The sequence below is a fragment of the Rhea americana genome, unplaced genomic scaffold (assembly GCF_003343005.1).
Source record: "Rhea americana isolate MKP2758 unplaced genomic scaffold, rheAme1 scaffold_287, whole genome shotgun sequence".
In the NCBI taxonomy this organism is placed as follows: domain Eukaryota; kingdom Metazoa; phylum Chordata; class Aves; order Rheiformes; family Rheidae; genus Rhea; species Rhea americana.
The window spans coordinates 949881-961012 of record NW_028186409.1 but is presented as its reverse complement, the minus strand read 5'-3'; the positions used below and the strand labels follow the sequence as shown (position 1 = coordinate 961012).

General features: G+C 56.1%; 2 protein-coding genes across 2 annotated transcripts in view; one reads left to right on the top strand and one right to left on the bottom strand.

The window, feature by feature from the left end:
* ITGB3 (integrin subunit beta 3) overlaps window positions 1-4439 on the bottom strand; it is a 23171-nt gene extending 18732 nt beyond the window's left edge. The window contains exons 1-2 of the mRNA XM_085308935.1: window positions 4287-4439; window positions 23-108 (exon numbers count right to left, since the gene is read on the bottom strand). Of these exons, the coding sequence (XP_085165061.1) occupies window positions 23-108; window positions 4287-4350 (150 nt within the window). The 5' untranslated portion in view covers window positions 4351-4439. The remainder of the gene's footprint in view (window positions 1-22; window positions 109-4286) is intronic.
* A 4440-nt stretch (window positions 4440-8879) lies between these two features.
* On the top strand, window positions 8880-9357 carry RPRML (reprimo like). The gene has a single exon (XM_085308948.1). The coding sequence runs from the start codon at window positions 9018-9020 to the stop codon at window positions 9351-9353; it is 336 nt and encodes a 111-aa protein (XP_085165074.1). The 5' UTR covers window positions 8880-9017; the 3' UTR covers window positions 9354-9357.
* The last annotated feature ends 1775 nt before the right edge of the window (window positions 9358-11132 follow it).

Here is an 11132-nt window from a genome sequence, read left to right as displayed (position 1 = left end):
CGGTCTCCCCTCCGCCTCTTACCTCTGCAGAGCACCAGGCGCACAGGGGGCTCACGGCCAGGCACTGCTTGCAGGAGGTCACCCCGCGCGTGGTGCAGATGTTGCCCCCTGCAACGAAGGGGGGGGCGGTTAAAACCTTGCCCCCTGCTCAGCCCCCGGCTTCGACAGTCAGAGCAGGAGGCAGATTCCACCCCCCCCCTCCAACTCCTTGCCATCTCCCTCCCTGCCCCTTTTATAACCACCCAAACCCACTCCTCTGGGCCCAGGACCACTTGGGCTTCATCCTGCCCAGGATTGGGCCTCATTTCCCACCTGCTCAGCTGCAGCTCCCTTAATGGGCCAGGTCACCAGGGAGGGTCCAGCACCCCTGAGCCACCCAGGGATGCCTGTCCCTGCAGCCTTGCACCCCTATCCGAACCCAGTACCACTGGTGGGTGGGGGACATCTCCGTTCTGCCAGGCTCAGACCAGYGAGGAGAATGATGCACCTGCACTGAGGGCCAGATCCTCAGCTGGTGTAAACAGCTGCAAAGGCTCAGATCTCCCCAAAACAGTGCAYGCACAGCAATTTGGGCTTGCAATGCACACTGCAGTTCAGGCTTGCAGTGCACACAATGATTAGGGCTTGCAACACACATGGCAATTTGGGCTTGCAATGCACAGAACAATTTGGGCTTGCAATGCACACAGCAATTGGGGCTTGCAACGTGCACCACAGTTGGGGCTTGCAACGTGCACAGCAATTTGGGCTTGCAATGTGCACAGTAATTTGGGCCTGCAACACGCACTTTGCTGCAGCAGCAGCAGTGGGGACTTTGGGAGAAACAAGCCGCGTGTCGGATCAGATGCCCCCTTGGTGTGTGCCGGGGGCAGGGGGGGGACGAAAAGCAGGAGAGGCCCCGCGGCCGGCGGAGGAAGAGCTCCTCCGGTGGAGGCAAGACCTTGCGCTTCCGCGGTTCCAGCCGCCAACCGCCGCCGCGAGGAGGCCCGGTCGCACGGGGCGCCCGGTGACGTGGGGGCTGCGCCCCTCTGGCGCTCGCCAAAGCTCGGCCGCTTCCCCCTTCCCGGGGGGCTGCCGGCACGGATGGAGGAGCCGCGGAGGCGGGTTGCGGTTTGGCCGCGCGGAGCGACGTGCGTTCTTCCCTTGTCGCCCGCGGGTGCCCRCAGGCGCAGCCACGCTGCTGGACCTGGGGCAGGGCCGAGAGCCCCCTCGCAGGTCCGGGAACGTGAGGGGCACCGCTTCAAATCGCCTCTCTTGCACCTCTTCCTCTGTGCCGTTAGCCAAGTCGCTTACCCGCTGCCTCAGTTTCCCTCTGCATGGGGCGGGATGCTGCGGCAAACGAGGGCGACGTGGCCACGGCAGCTACCTGCAGAGGTGCCCTGGGATGAGACCTGCTTGGAGAGCGAGCTGGGTCCCCTGAGCCGACAGCTCTACCCGCGGCACCGCTGGGATAAACCCCAGGGACCCCCGGCAGCAGCAGCAACCCTGATCCCCGAGAAACCCGACGTGGAGGGTTCATAAGTTTGTTCCTACCAACCAACCCCCAAACTTCCTCCGCTTGGCCTTGTGAAACCTGAGCTCCAGGGCTAATGAGCCCCAGGAACATCCCTCTCCTCCGAGGAGTTCTTCTGCTCCCCAGCATTTGGTACAAATCATCTCCTGCTGGTATGCAGCGTGTCGGCCCCAGTGGTTTCCTCTCCTTGCCACCAGCTGTGCTGGCTGCTCCACAGCAGCTCCAGATGCCTTCAGGGCTCCCTTTTGCTCCCATCTCTATCCYGGGCCTTGACCCACCTTCCCTTGCTGGAGATGTAAAACCTGTTTATGGACTGAACCTGCCACGAGCGGTCATCAGAAMGGCTGTCCTGCCCTGGTGGGACTGCAGCTGGGGTGACTACCTGGGGGAGGACATCTCTTTAGAGGGGACAGCACCGCAGGGGCTCAGCAGGAGAGACGCTGCCTTGCCCYGAGGCTTGCGGTGCCTCCGCGGTGTCCTGCCAGAAGGGTTCCCACAGGCGGCCGGGATGTATCAGCCACCATCCCTGAGCTCCTGGTGACCTGTCCAGCGGTGGTTCCAGCACTGCTCCCACGGCTGGACGCGAAGGTGAGACGTTTTGAGGACCTTGCTGTAGCGAGATGGCGATACAGGCTCCTGGCGTGATGTAGCTGGTGCAAAACGCATGGAAGGAGGAGGGCGGAGGATGCTCTGGCTTCGCTCTGTTCTGCTCTTGGCCCTGTGAGTGCCTCAGCGCCACTGCCCAGGCTCAGGACCCGGGCGTAAGCAGGCTAACGAGCTCCCCGTGCAGCCCCTCTCGGCGCTATGCCAGCCGCGTCGGAGCTGGCCCGATCCCCTTTGGGTTTTCTGTAGGTTACTTGCAAGAATGCCCAGGCCGTGGGGCACCCCGGAGCGCCCAGCACGGCAGGCGTGAGATTCCCTAACCCCCGCATTAAGAGATTAGGCGTAAAATCATAAGACTCCGAAAATAATAATTTCTGTGTTTTCTAGTTCCCCCCCTTTTTTTTTTCATTTGTTGGGCTTGTTCTTCCAGCCACAAAAGCTAATAAAACAAAGCACTAAAGTTGCTTTTTCCTTTTTTTCRTGCGAAACCAGCAAGGCTCATATAACAACCTGATCCCGAGGAGTAGGGTTAAAAAAAGAATACCCAAAAAACACAAATAAAAACTTGGCACATCGAGTACAGTGAGCCTGGAGATAAACTGYGCAGCCTGGGAAAGAGCCGCCCGTTGCTGGGCTGTGCTGCGGCCCCCCCAGCCCCGGGGACCGCGGTGCCGAGGGAGGTGGGACGGGGCACCCGCGTGCCCCAGACGTCTGCGGCAGAGCATCATTCCTCCCCGCGCCGGGGGAGATTACTCAGGCTTTCAGCTCTGCACTCCAGTAACCTCCTCCCTGCTCTGTGCACCGCAGGAGCCAGCCACCCACTTTCTTTCTTTCTTTTTTTTTTTCCCCCTGTTTTTTTCCTACTAATACGTGCAAGAATGTGCACACAAAAAAATTCATATTGGTAAAGATGTACACAAACTATGTTTCGATTTTCCCGGAGCTCTCTGCTAGTCTAAGCAATAAGGAATTGGGCTTTTCTTGCTGATCTCCTGCCCATGCCATCCTGGGGCTCTGCCTTTTCTCTGAATTTTGTTTCCCAGCATCTTCTTGGAGAGAAAACTCCCCGAGCTGAGCTCAGCTGCGGACAGGTACCGCCACACATCACTGTCACGTCGGTGGCGTTGCCTTCACGCCGTCAGCGTGTGCCACACGCGCAGAGGTTCATCATGCCGAAGAGCTACCATCGCTCCTAACCCCTCTCGTCCGGTCCCAACACGCAAACACGCACCAATTCCTCCAGGTCCRACCGGAGAAATCCCTCTCCTGCCTTCGCCCCACACCGCAACCCCGGGAACTCAGCTCTTCCGGGGGCGCTACCTCGATTCCCACGCTGACAGATGAGTTAGGCAGCGGCTCCAAGGCGCATTTTATTCTGGGGAATTTAGCAAAGTCTGGGATGCTTTAGGAAGGACAACGTCGCCCCTGAGCCCCCTTGGGTCAGACCTTGAAAACGACGAGATGGATTTATAAACCGGGAGACGAAAAAACCTGCATCGTTTTGGGATCGCAAGATTTCTTTTCCGGAGTTTCAGAGCACCTGAGGGACACCCGGGGCACTTTGGTAGCTTCTCCTCCCCACCTGAGACACCAGAGGGTTTTTTTTTTTTCATGCAAGCTGTGTTTCTTCTGTAATCACCTGATGTCAGAGATCAGGGCTTTCAAAGAAAAGCCTCAAAACGCTGGGAGAAAAACGACCGCGGATAGCAGCGCAACACCCCCTGCCCTTAAAACGATGCGGATGCAGTGGGCACCTGCCCCGCAAAGCCCCCAGCGCGCTCGCTGCCCGTGCCCAAGGCGCACCCCACTGCTTCCAGTACGAACCAGCACACGGAGCCAAAAATACGGTCTAGGCAGAGAACCTCAACCTGCCGCACCCAAGGACAGAGTAACACGCTGAGCCGCTGAACGGCTCGAACCCGCAGCATCTTTGCGAATCCCTCCTGCCCCCAAAGCAGCCGGGGCTCGAGCGGACTCTAGAGCTGGGAAACGCGCCGCGCTTTYGGCTCGCCAGCTGCCCCTTCGAGCGAGTTTCATGGGAAATCGCAGGCCCTGGGAAAGCAGAAACTCATGTGATTCCGGGAAATAATCGGCAGCGTAAGCGCTAAATGCCTAAGTAAGGCAAATCCGGCTTTAAGCAAGCACCAGAGCTCCGGGCTGTAAAACCTACCCCAGACGCCTGCAGCGCAGAGCACGAGCACGGCGATCCCGAGAGCCGGGCAGAGTTCCCCCATCCTCTCTTGCGAGCCCTGAGCGCGGAGGGTTCTGCTCGGGCCGGCGCCAGCGGCGGGGACGCGGAGCGGCTCTGGGGCGCCGGGAGGTTTTGAGCAGCCCAGCGGATGAATCACGAGCTGGGGCGTGCGTGACACACACACGTTCGGCGGGGCCGCCCGGAGGAAACGGCGCTGGCTCCGCGCTCCGTTTGGAGTCAGCGAGCTCCTCCGTCTGTTCTGCCCGGAGCTGCTCAGGCTTTTTGCGCTCTCTCGGTTCAGCCAAGGAGCTCATAAACCCGGGCAGCAAATACAAACACTTGGGACTATGGCCCCGGGCATGCCGACAGCCTATCCCCACGGGCTCTTTAGCCTGCGGGTAATTCCTTGCTAATTCTTGCTCGCTCGCTTGTTTTATTAACTCTTGCAAGGAAGGCAGCCTGGGCTCTAACCCTGCCAGGTCGGAGCTGCTTCGGAGTTCAAGGAATGAGGGAGAAGGAGGGCGGCTATGTGTGGGTTTGAAAGCGTGGGTGCTCAGCTGCCCTCTCCAGAGCACCGGTGGGAACGGGAACGTCTCCACCAGAACTAGAGCCGGGCTCTGAGCGAGAGCCAGGGAAGGAAGAAGGAACCGGACCTGGCATCTGAAGTCAGCCGCTCTTCAGGAGTTTGGATTTCAACTCAGATATCCTAAAGGGGAGGGAAGTTCAGATTTGGGTCTGAGAATCTGGGCTTGATTCTCTTCTCCCTCGCGCCCTCCTGAATTGCTCCTGTGCAGGGGCAGGGGCACGTATAGGAAATGAGGTTGGCACATGCTGAGCGGTCACTGAAATGGCAAAGCTGCTTTGCGGGCGCCCTCCAAAACTTGATCTCGTTTCCTTGCAATACCATGGTCCTACTCGGAGATGGGGAAACTGAGGCACAGATGTAAGGAGCTCCGTTTCAGCTAGGACGGGCCACGAGGRAGGCTGTGCGAGGGCTCCCCAAGTCCTTTCGGGGATCCCTGGCTTTGCTCTGGGGAGGTCACAGAGCCCCTGCGAGCAGGCTGAGCTACGCTGCTCCAGCACGAGGAAGCCGAACTGCTCCAGGGAGGAAAAACCAGAGCTGCTGCTCGGGCTGCTGCACTCCGGTTTGGTCAAATCACRGCTCACGGGTGAAACGGGAGGGCAGGGCTGTTTCCCTGGAGCCCTGGGCTGCTCCCTCTGCCAAGCAACYGGGGTTGGGGGCAGCAATGACATAACCCTGGGTCGGGATGATCCCGGAGACCTCACCCCGTCTCCGAGGCAAGGGAGAGGTGGGCGGTGGAAAATAAGTTTGCGTAGGAGCTGGGCTGGTCAGGCCTTGAGCATGAGACCTGTGGCCTTAACCGCAGCCTGGCGGTGCAGGAACCTGCAGGGCAGTGATTAAGGTACTGGGAGAAATGAGAGTAACTGCTCTGATCCYGGGTGATGTGGCCCTGCCGGCGTTTGCAAGGCTGCGCTGGAGATGGGGACTGTGCCTCAGGAGCCAGGGACTCTTYTTGGCTTTAAAAGAAGAACTTTGATGCCTCTTTGCTTTCCCCCGCCCGGGTCCCACTTTGCCTGTGGGGTGCTGCTGCCCTCCCGTGGCAGCGTGGGCTCCACTCGGCGGGGATGACCGAGTCCCACGCTGTCCCRAGCAGGGGAGGCCCACGCGGCTTTCTGCAGCCACATGATTTTCTGCTTGTGGCCCAGCCCTTGTGAGGGCAGGTTAAAAAGGATTTTGTGAAAGGARCCTAAAGGAAGGCCATCCACCCTTGTGCAGTGTCAAAAAAGGGCTGCACCTTGCTCGGGAAATCAAAACCACCCCAAAAYGTTTTGCCCTGCTCTAGCTCCTGAGCCATCTCAGACCACAGACCCCATCAGACAGTTTTAGGGCAAATCTCCCTGCTTTTTCTGCCCATCTTCCTTTCTCTGTCTGCGAATGCCACCTGCGTGGCCCTCCGTAGTTCTGTGAGGTTTTCTGCCCATGCCGTAGCTCCAGAGCACACACAGGCTGCTGTGTCCTCCTTGGCCCTCCCCTGAGGCCAGCATTAGCTGGGAACCCCATGCCAGAGCAGGATACTTTAACCCTCGCTTCCAGCATGGAGCAGAAACTAAGAAAAAGAGAGAAGAACTCACTAGGTGAAGTATTTGGCCTGCCTGGACCCTGCTAGGCTCTTGTCCTGCCAGAGCACAAGGCTGGTGCTTGGATACGGCCTGAAGAGTTGGAGAGAAGCTGCACCTGGGAGAATAAATGAGGAGATGCTCTGGTTTATGAAGTTACAACGCCATGCAAAGGCTAGAAACAGGCAAGGGGGATCGGGCAGCTGAGGTGCCCCACGTCCCTGGCTGCCCCAGCGTGGCAGGCTGTTGGCCAGGGCCAGAGGAGTGACGGTGGTGTGGGCAGTGTGAATCCGTGCTCAGGTGTGCGAGGAAACAGGCAGGAGAGGCTGAAGCTGAAGCCACCAGAGGGAGCAGAAACTCCTTCAGTCTGGGACTGTTAGCAGAGAGGAGAGGAGATCCTGCCTGGGCTCTGCACCCTAAGAGTGCATGGGGCATCTGGATGCTCTGGTTTCCCACGGGAATTTTTTGTGGTCACCGCATTAAATATGGGCAGAAACCTTTGTTGGATCAAAGCTTTCCTCTTCCATCTTGCAGTGCTCCTGGCACAAACATGACCTAACAGATCAGGCAGTCCTTTGGGGAAATTAGAGCCACAACAAGCAAAACAAACAGGAAAAAAGCAAGAAGTAAACCCCAAACCAAGAGCTTTTGGGCCCTTAACTGTCACAAAARTGAAATGGAGAAACAGGTCCAGGCCCCTTACAAAGAAAGTCCATTGGCATCATGTGTACCAAGTCACCCATCATCCTCAGCTGACCTTCTGCACACACCTCCRTTCAGCTGCAATTTATCAGTTCTTACTTAGGTTTATTAAAATCTCCCTTGAGGGAAGTGCCCTCCAGACATATTTCTAGGGCCTTTGGGGACACTGTAATTAGGGGCCTTTGGGGATACTGTAAGTAGGTGAGTCCAGCAGCTTCTGGAGCAAGAGGTTTCTTCAAAGAAAGCCTTAACAGGGGGCAAATGGGGGAAACACAATCAGCAAGAGCACATGGTGGGGAGTGGTAGGAGCTGGGATGCTGGGAGCTAATGGGATTTTCATGGTCTGGATGAAAACATAGGAATGAGGACTGYGGAGGGCGAATCCTGCACTGATCTTGTGATCGCTACCACTAGCTCTCCTTCATGTCTGCACTGGAGGGATGCAGGATCCTGATGGACCCAGGCCTTCAGCTGCCCTGGGCAAGGCAGTGGCTGAGCGAAGCCGGGACACCCCACCCTGGCCCTGGCTCTCTCCAAGGCAAAGGTCCAGGGCAGGCARGGTGGGGACAGCACCTGGACATGGCTGGGCGCCCTCTGATTCTCATTCTGCCTTTGGGATCTCAGGCAGACAAGGGGAGGGAAGTTGCTGCAAAACATCCCTTGGGATTGACCTGGTGGGGCTGAGAGGACCCAAGGGAAAAGGCAGGACWGGGATGCTCCAGCCTGGGGCCAGCAGTGATACTGCAGTAGGACCCAGAGGCAAGACAGGTAAGAGGCACCCAGGGGACACCAGGGTGCAGCATCTCAGCAGCCTCTTCAAAGGGTTAAGGGAGCAGGRAGGAGGAAACATCCCTCTCCTGCCCTGCCCTGGGATCAAAAGTGTGGGCAAAGGTGCCTGAGGAGGAAAGGATGCTGAGCAGGYGTGAGAGAGAGGGATGGATCCAGCTCCTATCCAGAGGGACAGAGAGGCATCGCTGAGCAGGGCTGGGGGTGGACTGGGCTGGATTGGGCCAGCGCTGCTCTGAAAAAGGAGTGGGTGGCACAGAGCAGCAACCGGGGATCCGTGAGAGCAGCACTGGCCTGAGGCTCCGGGGAGCGTGAGCTGGGGGYAAGGGGGGGGGCGCGGACAGGGACCTGCCAGGGGTGCAGGGCAAGCACGGACCTTGGGCTTGGGAGCAGGTGGAGGGGCTGGGAGCAGATATGGGTTAGGCGTCGCTCAGCAGGGCCTCAGGGGTCGGCCCCCGTTTGGAGGTGCTGCAGGGGCGGGTGAAAGCACCCTCGGCAGGGCAGGAGGGGTGCACGTTTGGGGGGAGGGAGTGGGCAGCCTGGGTGAGCGTGGAGGGGGGAGGAAGGCGGTGCAGGGGGGAGGCTGGAAGGGGGTGGAGTTGCTGTTTTTCTTTGAACACGGTGAAGACTTTAGCTAGGAACTTGCATTTGTGGAGCTCCCAGCCTGCAGGAATCAGCTCTGCCCTCCTGCAGGAGATCCGCTGCGGGGAAGGCGAATTCGCTGCCCTACACTTCAGGRCAGCAGCTTCAGGGAGCACCGAGTGAAGGAGGCATGCGGCAATCTTTGGCTGCTGTCCTCTCTCCTGTGCCCCCTTTGCCTTTTCGCTTTCTCTTACTGCTTGTCTGGGGGCTCGTGCTAACGATGCCGGTGCTGGCAGGAATCCGTGAGTGAGCCACCCTCGGCTACGCAAATTGGCTTCCTACTTGCTCGCAGGCTCACGGAAATTTCCCCTTCCAACTGAGGCGTCGTGGGAAGAAAGGAGGGGGACTGGAGCCTGCTGACCCCTGGCATGTGAGCGGTGGACAGGGGGACGGCAATCTTCCCTCTTGTCTTCCCTGGAGATTTGGGATTGCACATAGACCATGAACGGGACCTTTTTCAACCAGACTTTCCTAGGGCAGGGAGCTTCCCCGAACAGGACCCAGGGCTTGGGGATGCTGATGGCCTGCTGCAACGGGACCAGCTCRGTGCTGGCAACCGACGGGGGCTCCTCTGTCCTTATGCCGGATGAGAGGAGCCTCTACATCACACGRGTGGTGCAGATTGCTGTCCTCTGTGTCCTCTCCTTGACTGTGATGTTTGGTATCTTCTTTTTGGGCTGCAACTTGCTCATCAAGTCGGAGAGCATGATTAACTTTTTGGTGAAGGATCGAAGACCTTCCAAGGATGTGGGAGCTGCAATCATGGGGCTTTACTGAAGCCACCGGGCATTCGTAGGCAAGTGAACTGTCTGGACCTGGTGCTGAGATGGAGATCCCCACGCATTTGGGGCAGGTGGGGGGACTGGAAAGGAGGGTGAGGGTTCTTTTATTGCGTCCGTGTCAATGGGAAAGCAAACCTTCTGTTCTTCCCGGTGAACAAATTCTGTTGCGGTGAATGGGGATCTCCCCAGAGCTGTACGAAGCACGATAAATGACCGCCCTTGTGTTGCATGCAGAAATGACTTAAGTTTTGCATGAAACTTGCAGAAACACCGATAATGTGCAGATTTGGACTCTTTTCTGCTGTTACCTTGGATACTGCTACCTGGGATTTAGGGCTTAAAAAAGAGGGGGGAGGGGGAAAAAAAAAAGATGCCAACAACTCGCTACAACAAGAAAACAAAAAACAAAGTACAGGGAAAGCAAAATGTGTGGCATGGACCGCGGCTTTGACCATGGGRCAGGGGAAGTGCCCTATGGGTCATACAACAAAATCTGCATGCTTACAAATGTGTCAGTCTGTTTCTATTTTGGGCCTCAAGCATGGATCTTCTGGTAGAGTCCTGTAATGGGGAAAGCATGTTCTTCCTTATTTTTCTGAGAAATTCTGTTAAATGAACTGGCACTTTCTTCTTTCACACTACACTGAAGGAAGGAAAGAATCCAGTTAAATAAATAAATAAAAAGCATGCTTGGTTTTGTACACAACAGCCTTCAAGTGCTACATTGTTACAGTCCTTGAGGTTTTCGTAGTTTTTTGAAAACTAGTGAATATTCAGGAAAAAAAAGAACCTGTTTCAAAAGAATCTGGTGTTGCATTCATTTTCTTTATGTGTGTGTGTGTGTGTGGAGTTCGGTTATTTTATTCCAAGTTCCAGAGAATAAATACAAGCATCTCACCTTCAAGCTGAACTCYGATTAAAAATATTTATTTAAAACAGAAACTGCCATGCCTTTGTGCAGGCAACTATCAGTTTCCACTTGCAAATATATTAGTCGGGAACTAGGTATTTTGGGCTTGTGCTAAATACCTGCACAGTGCTGAAGCACAGGGATTCATAAAGATGCAGTGAACGCATCTTGCAAAGCAAGATTTCAGATTCTGAGTTGAAATCTCCAACCCCTCTGATCCTGATGAGCTGTCAAAACCAAATTGCGCAAGAGGAGGAGGGGGAGGACTCCTGACCTTCGTTCTCTGATGGAATTACAGCTCTGCCTGTGGGTGTGAGATAGATATAATACGAGTTTTGTTGTGCCAACAGTATTCCTGCCGAGTCCACTGCTGTCATCGGAAAGCATCCTGGACACTGCAGAAGTGGACAATCTGATCTACCTGGATGCAAATTCAAAACAACAGCTCTCTGCCTTTCCCAAAGCAGAAACAAGATTAGAGTACGCTTCATAATTAAGTACTTACGGAGCATCTTTTTTTCCCAAGGTTCTCACAGGATATTGGTGGACTAAGCCTTATACAGAGCAGGATTAGAGCAGTGCTGTCACTGGTTGCTCCCACTAACTTGTTGCCTGTAACCAATTAAGAGCATAAAGACAACATGGCAGCAGGACTAGAATTTGGGATTCAAAGCTCTAAAACTTCCCTTGGGTCCCAGTGAAACAGCTGAAAATGCAGGGCTCTCATTTTATGTGCAGCTTGTAGCTGTGCACACCTGAGTGGAGTTTACTAACCTGTTGGCAGATGTCAAAGTGGCTTTACACAGTAGTACAGGCTAGGATTTTGGACCTTGCTGCTGCAGGAGGGTTCTCTGGTCATTGTCC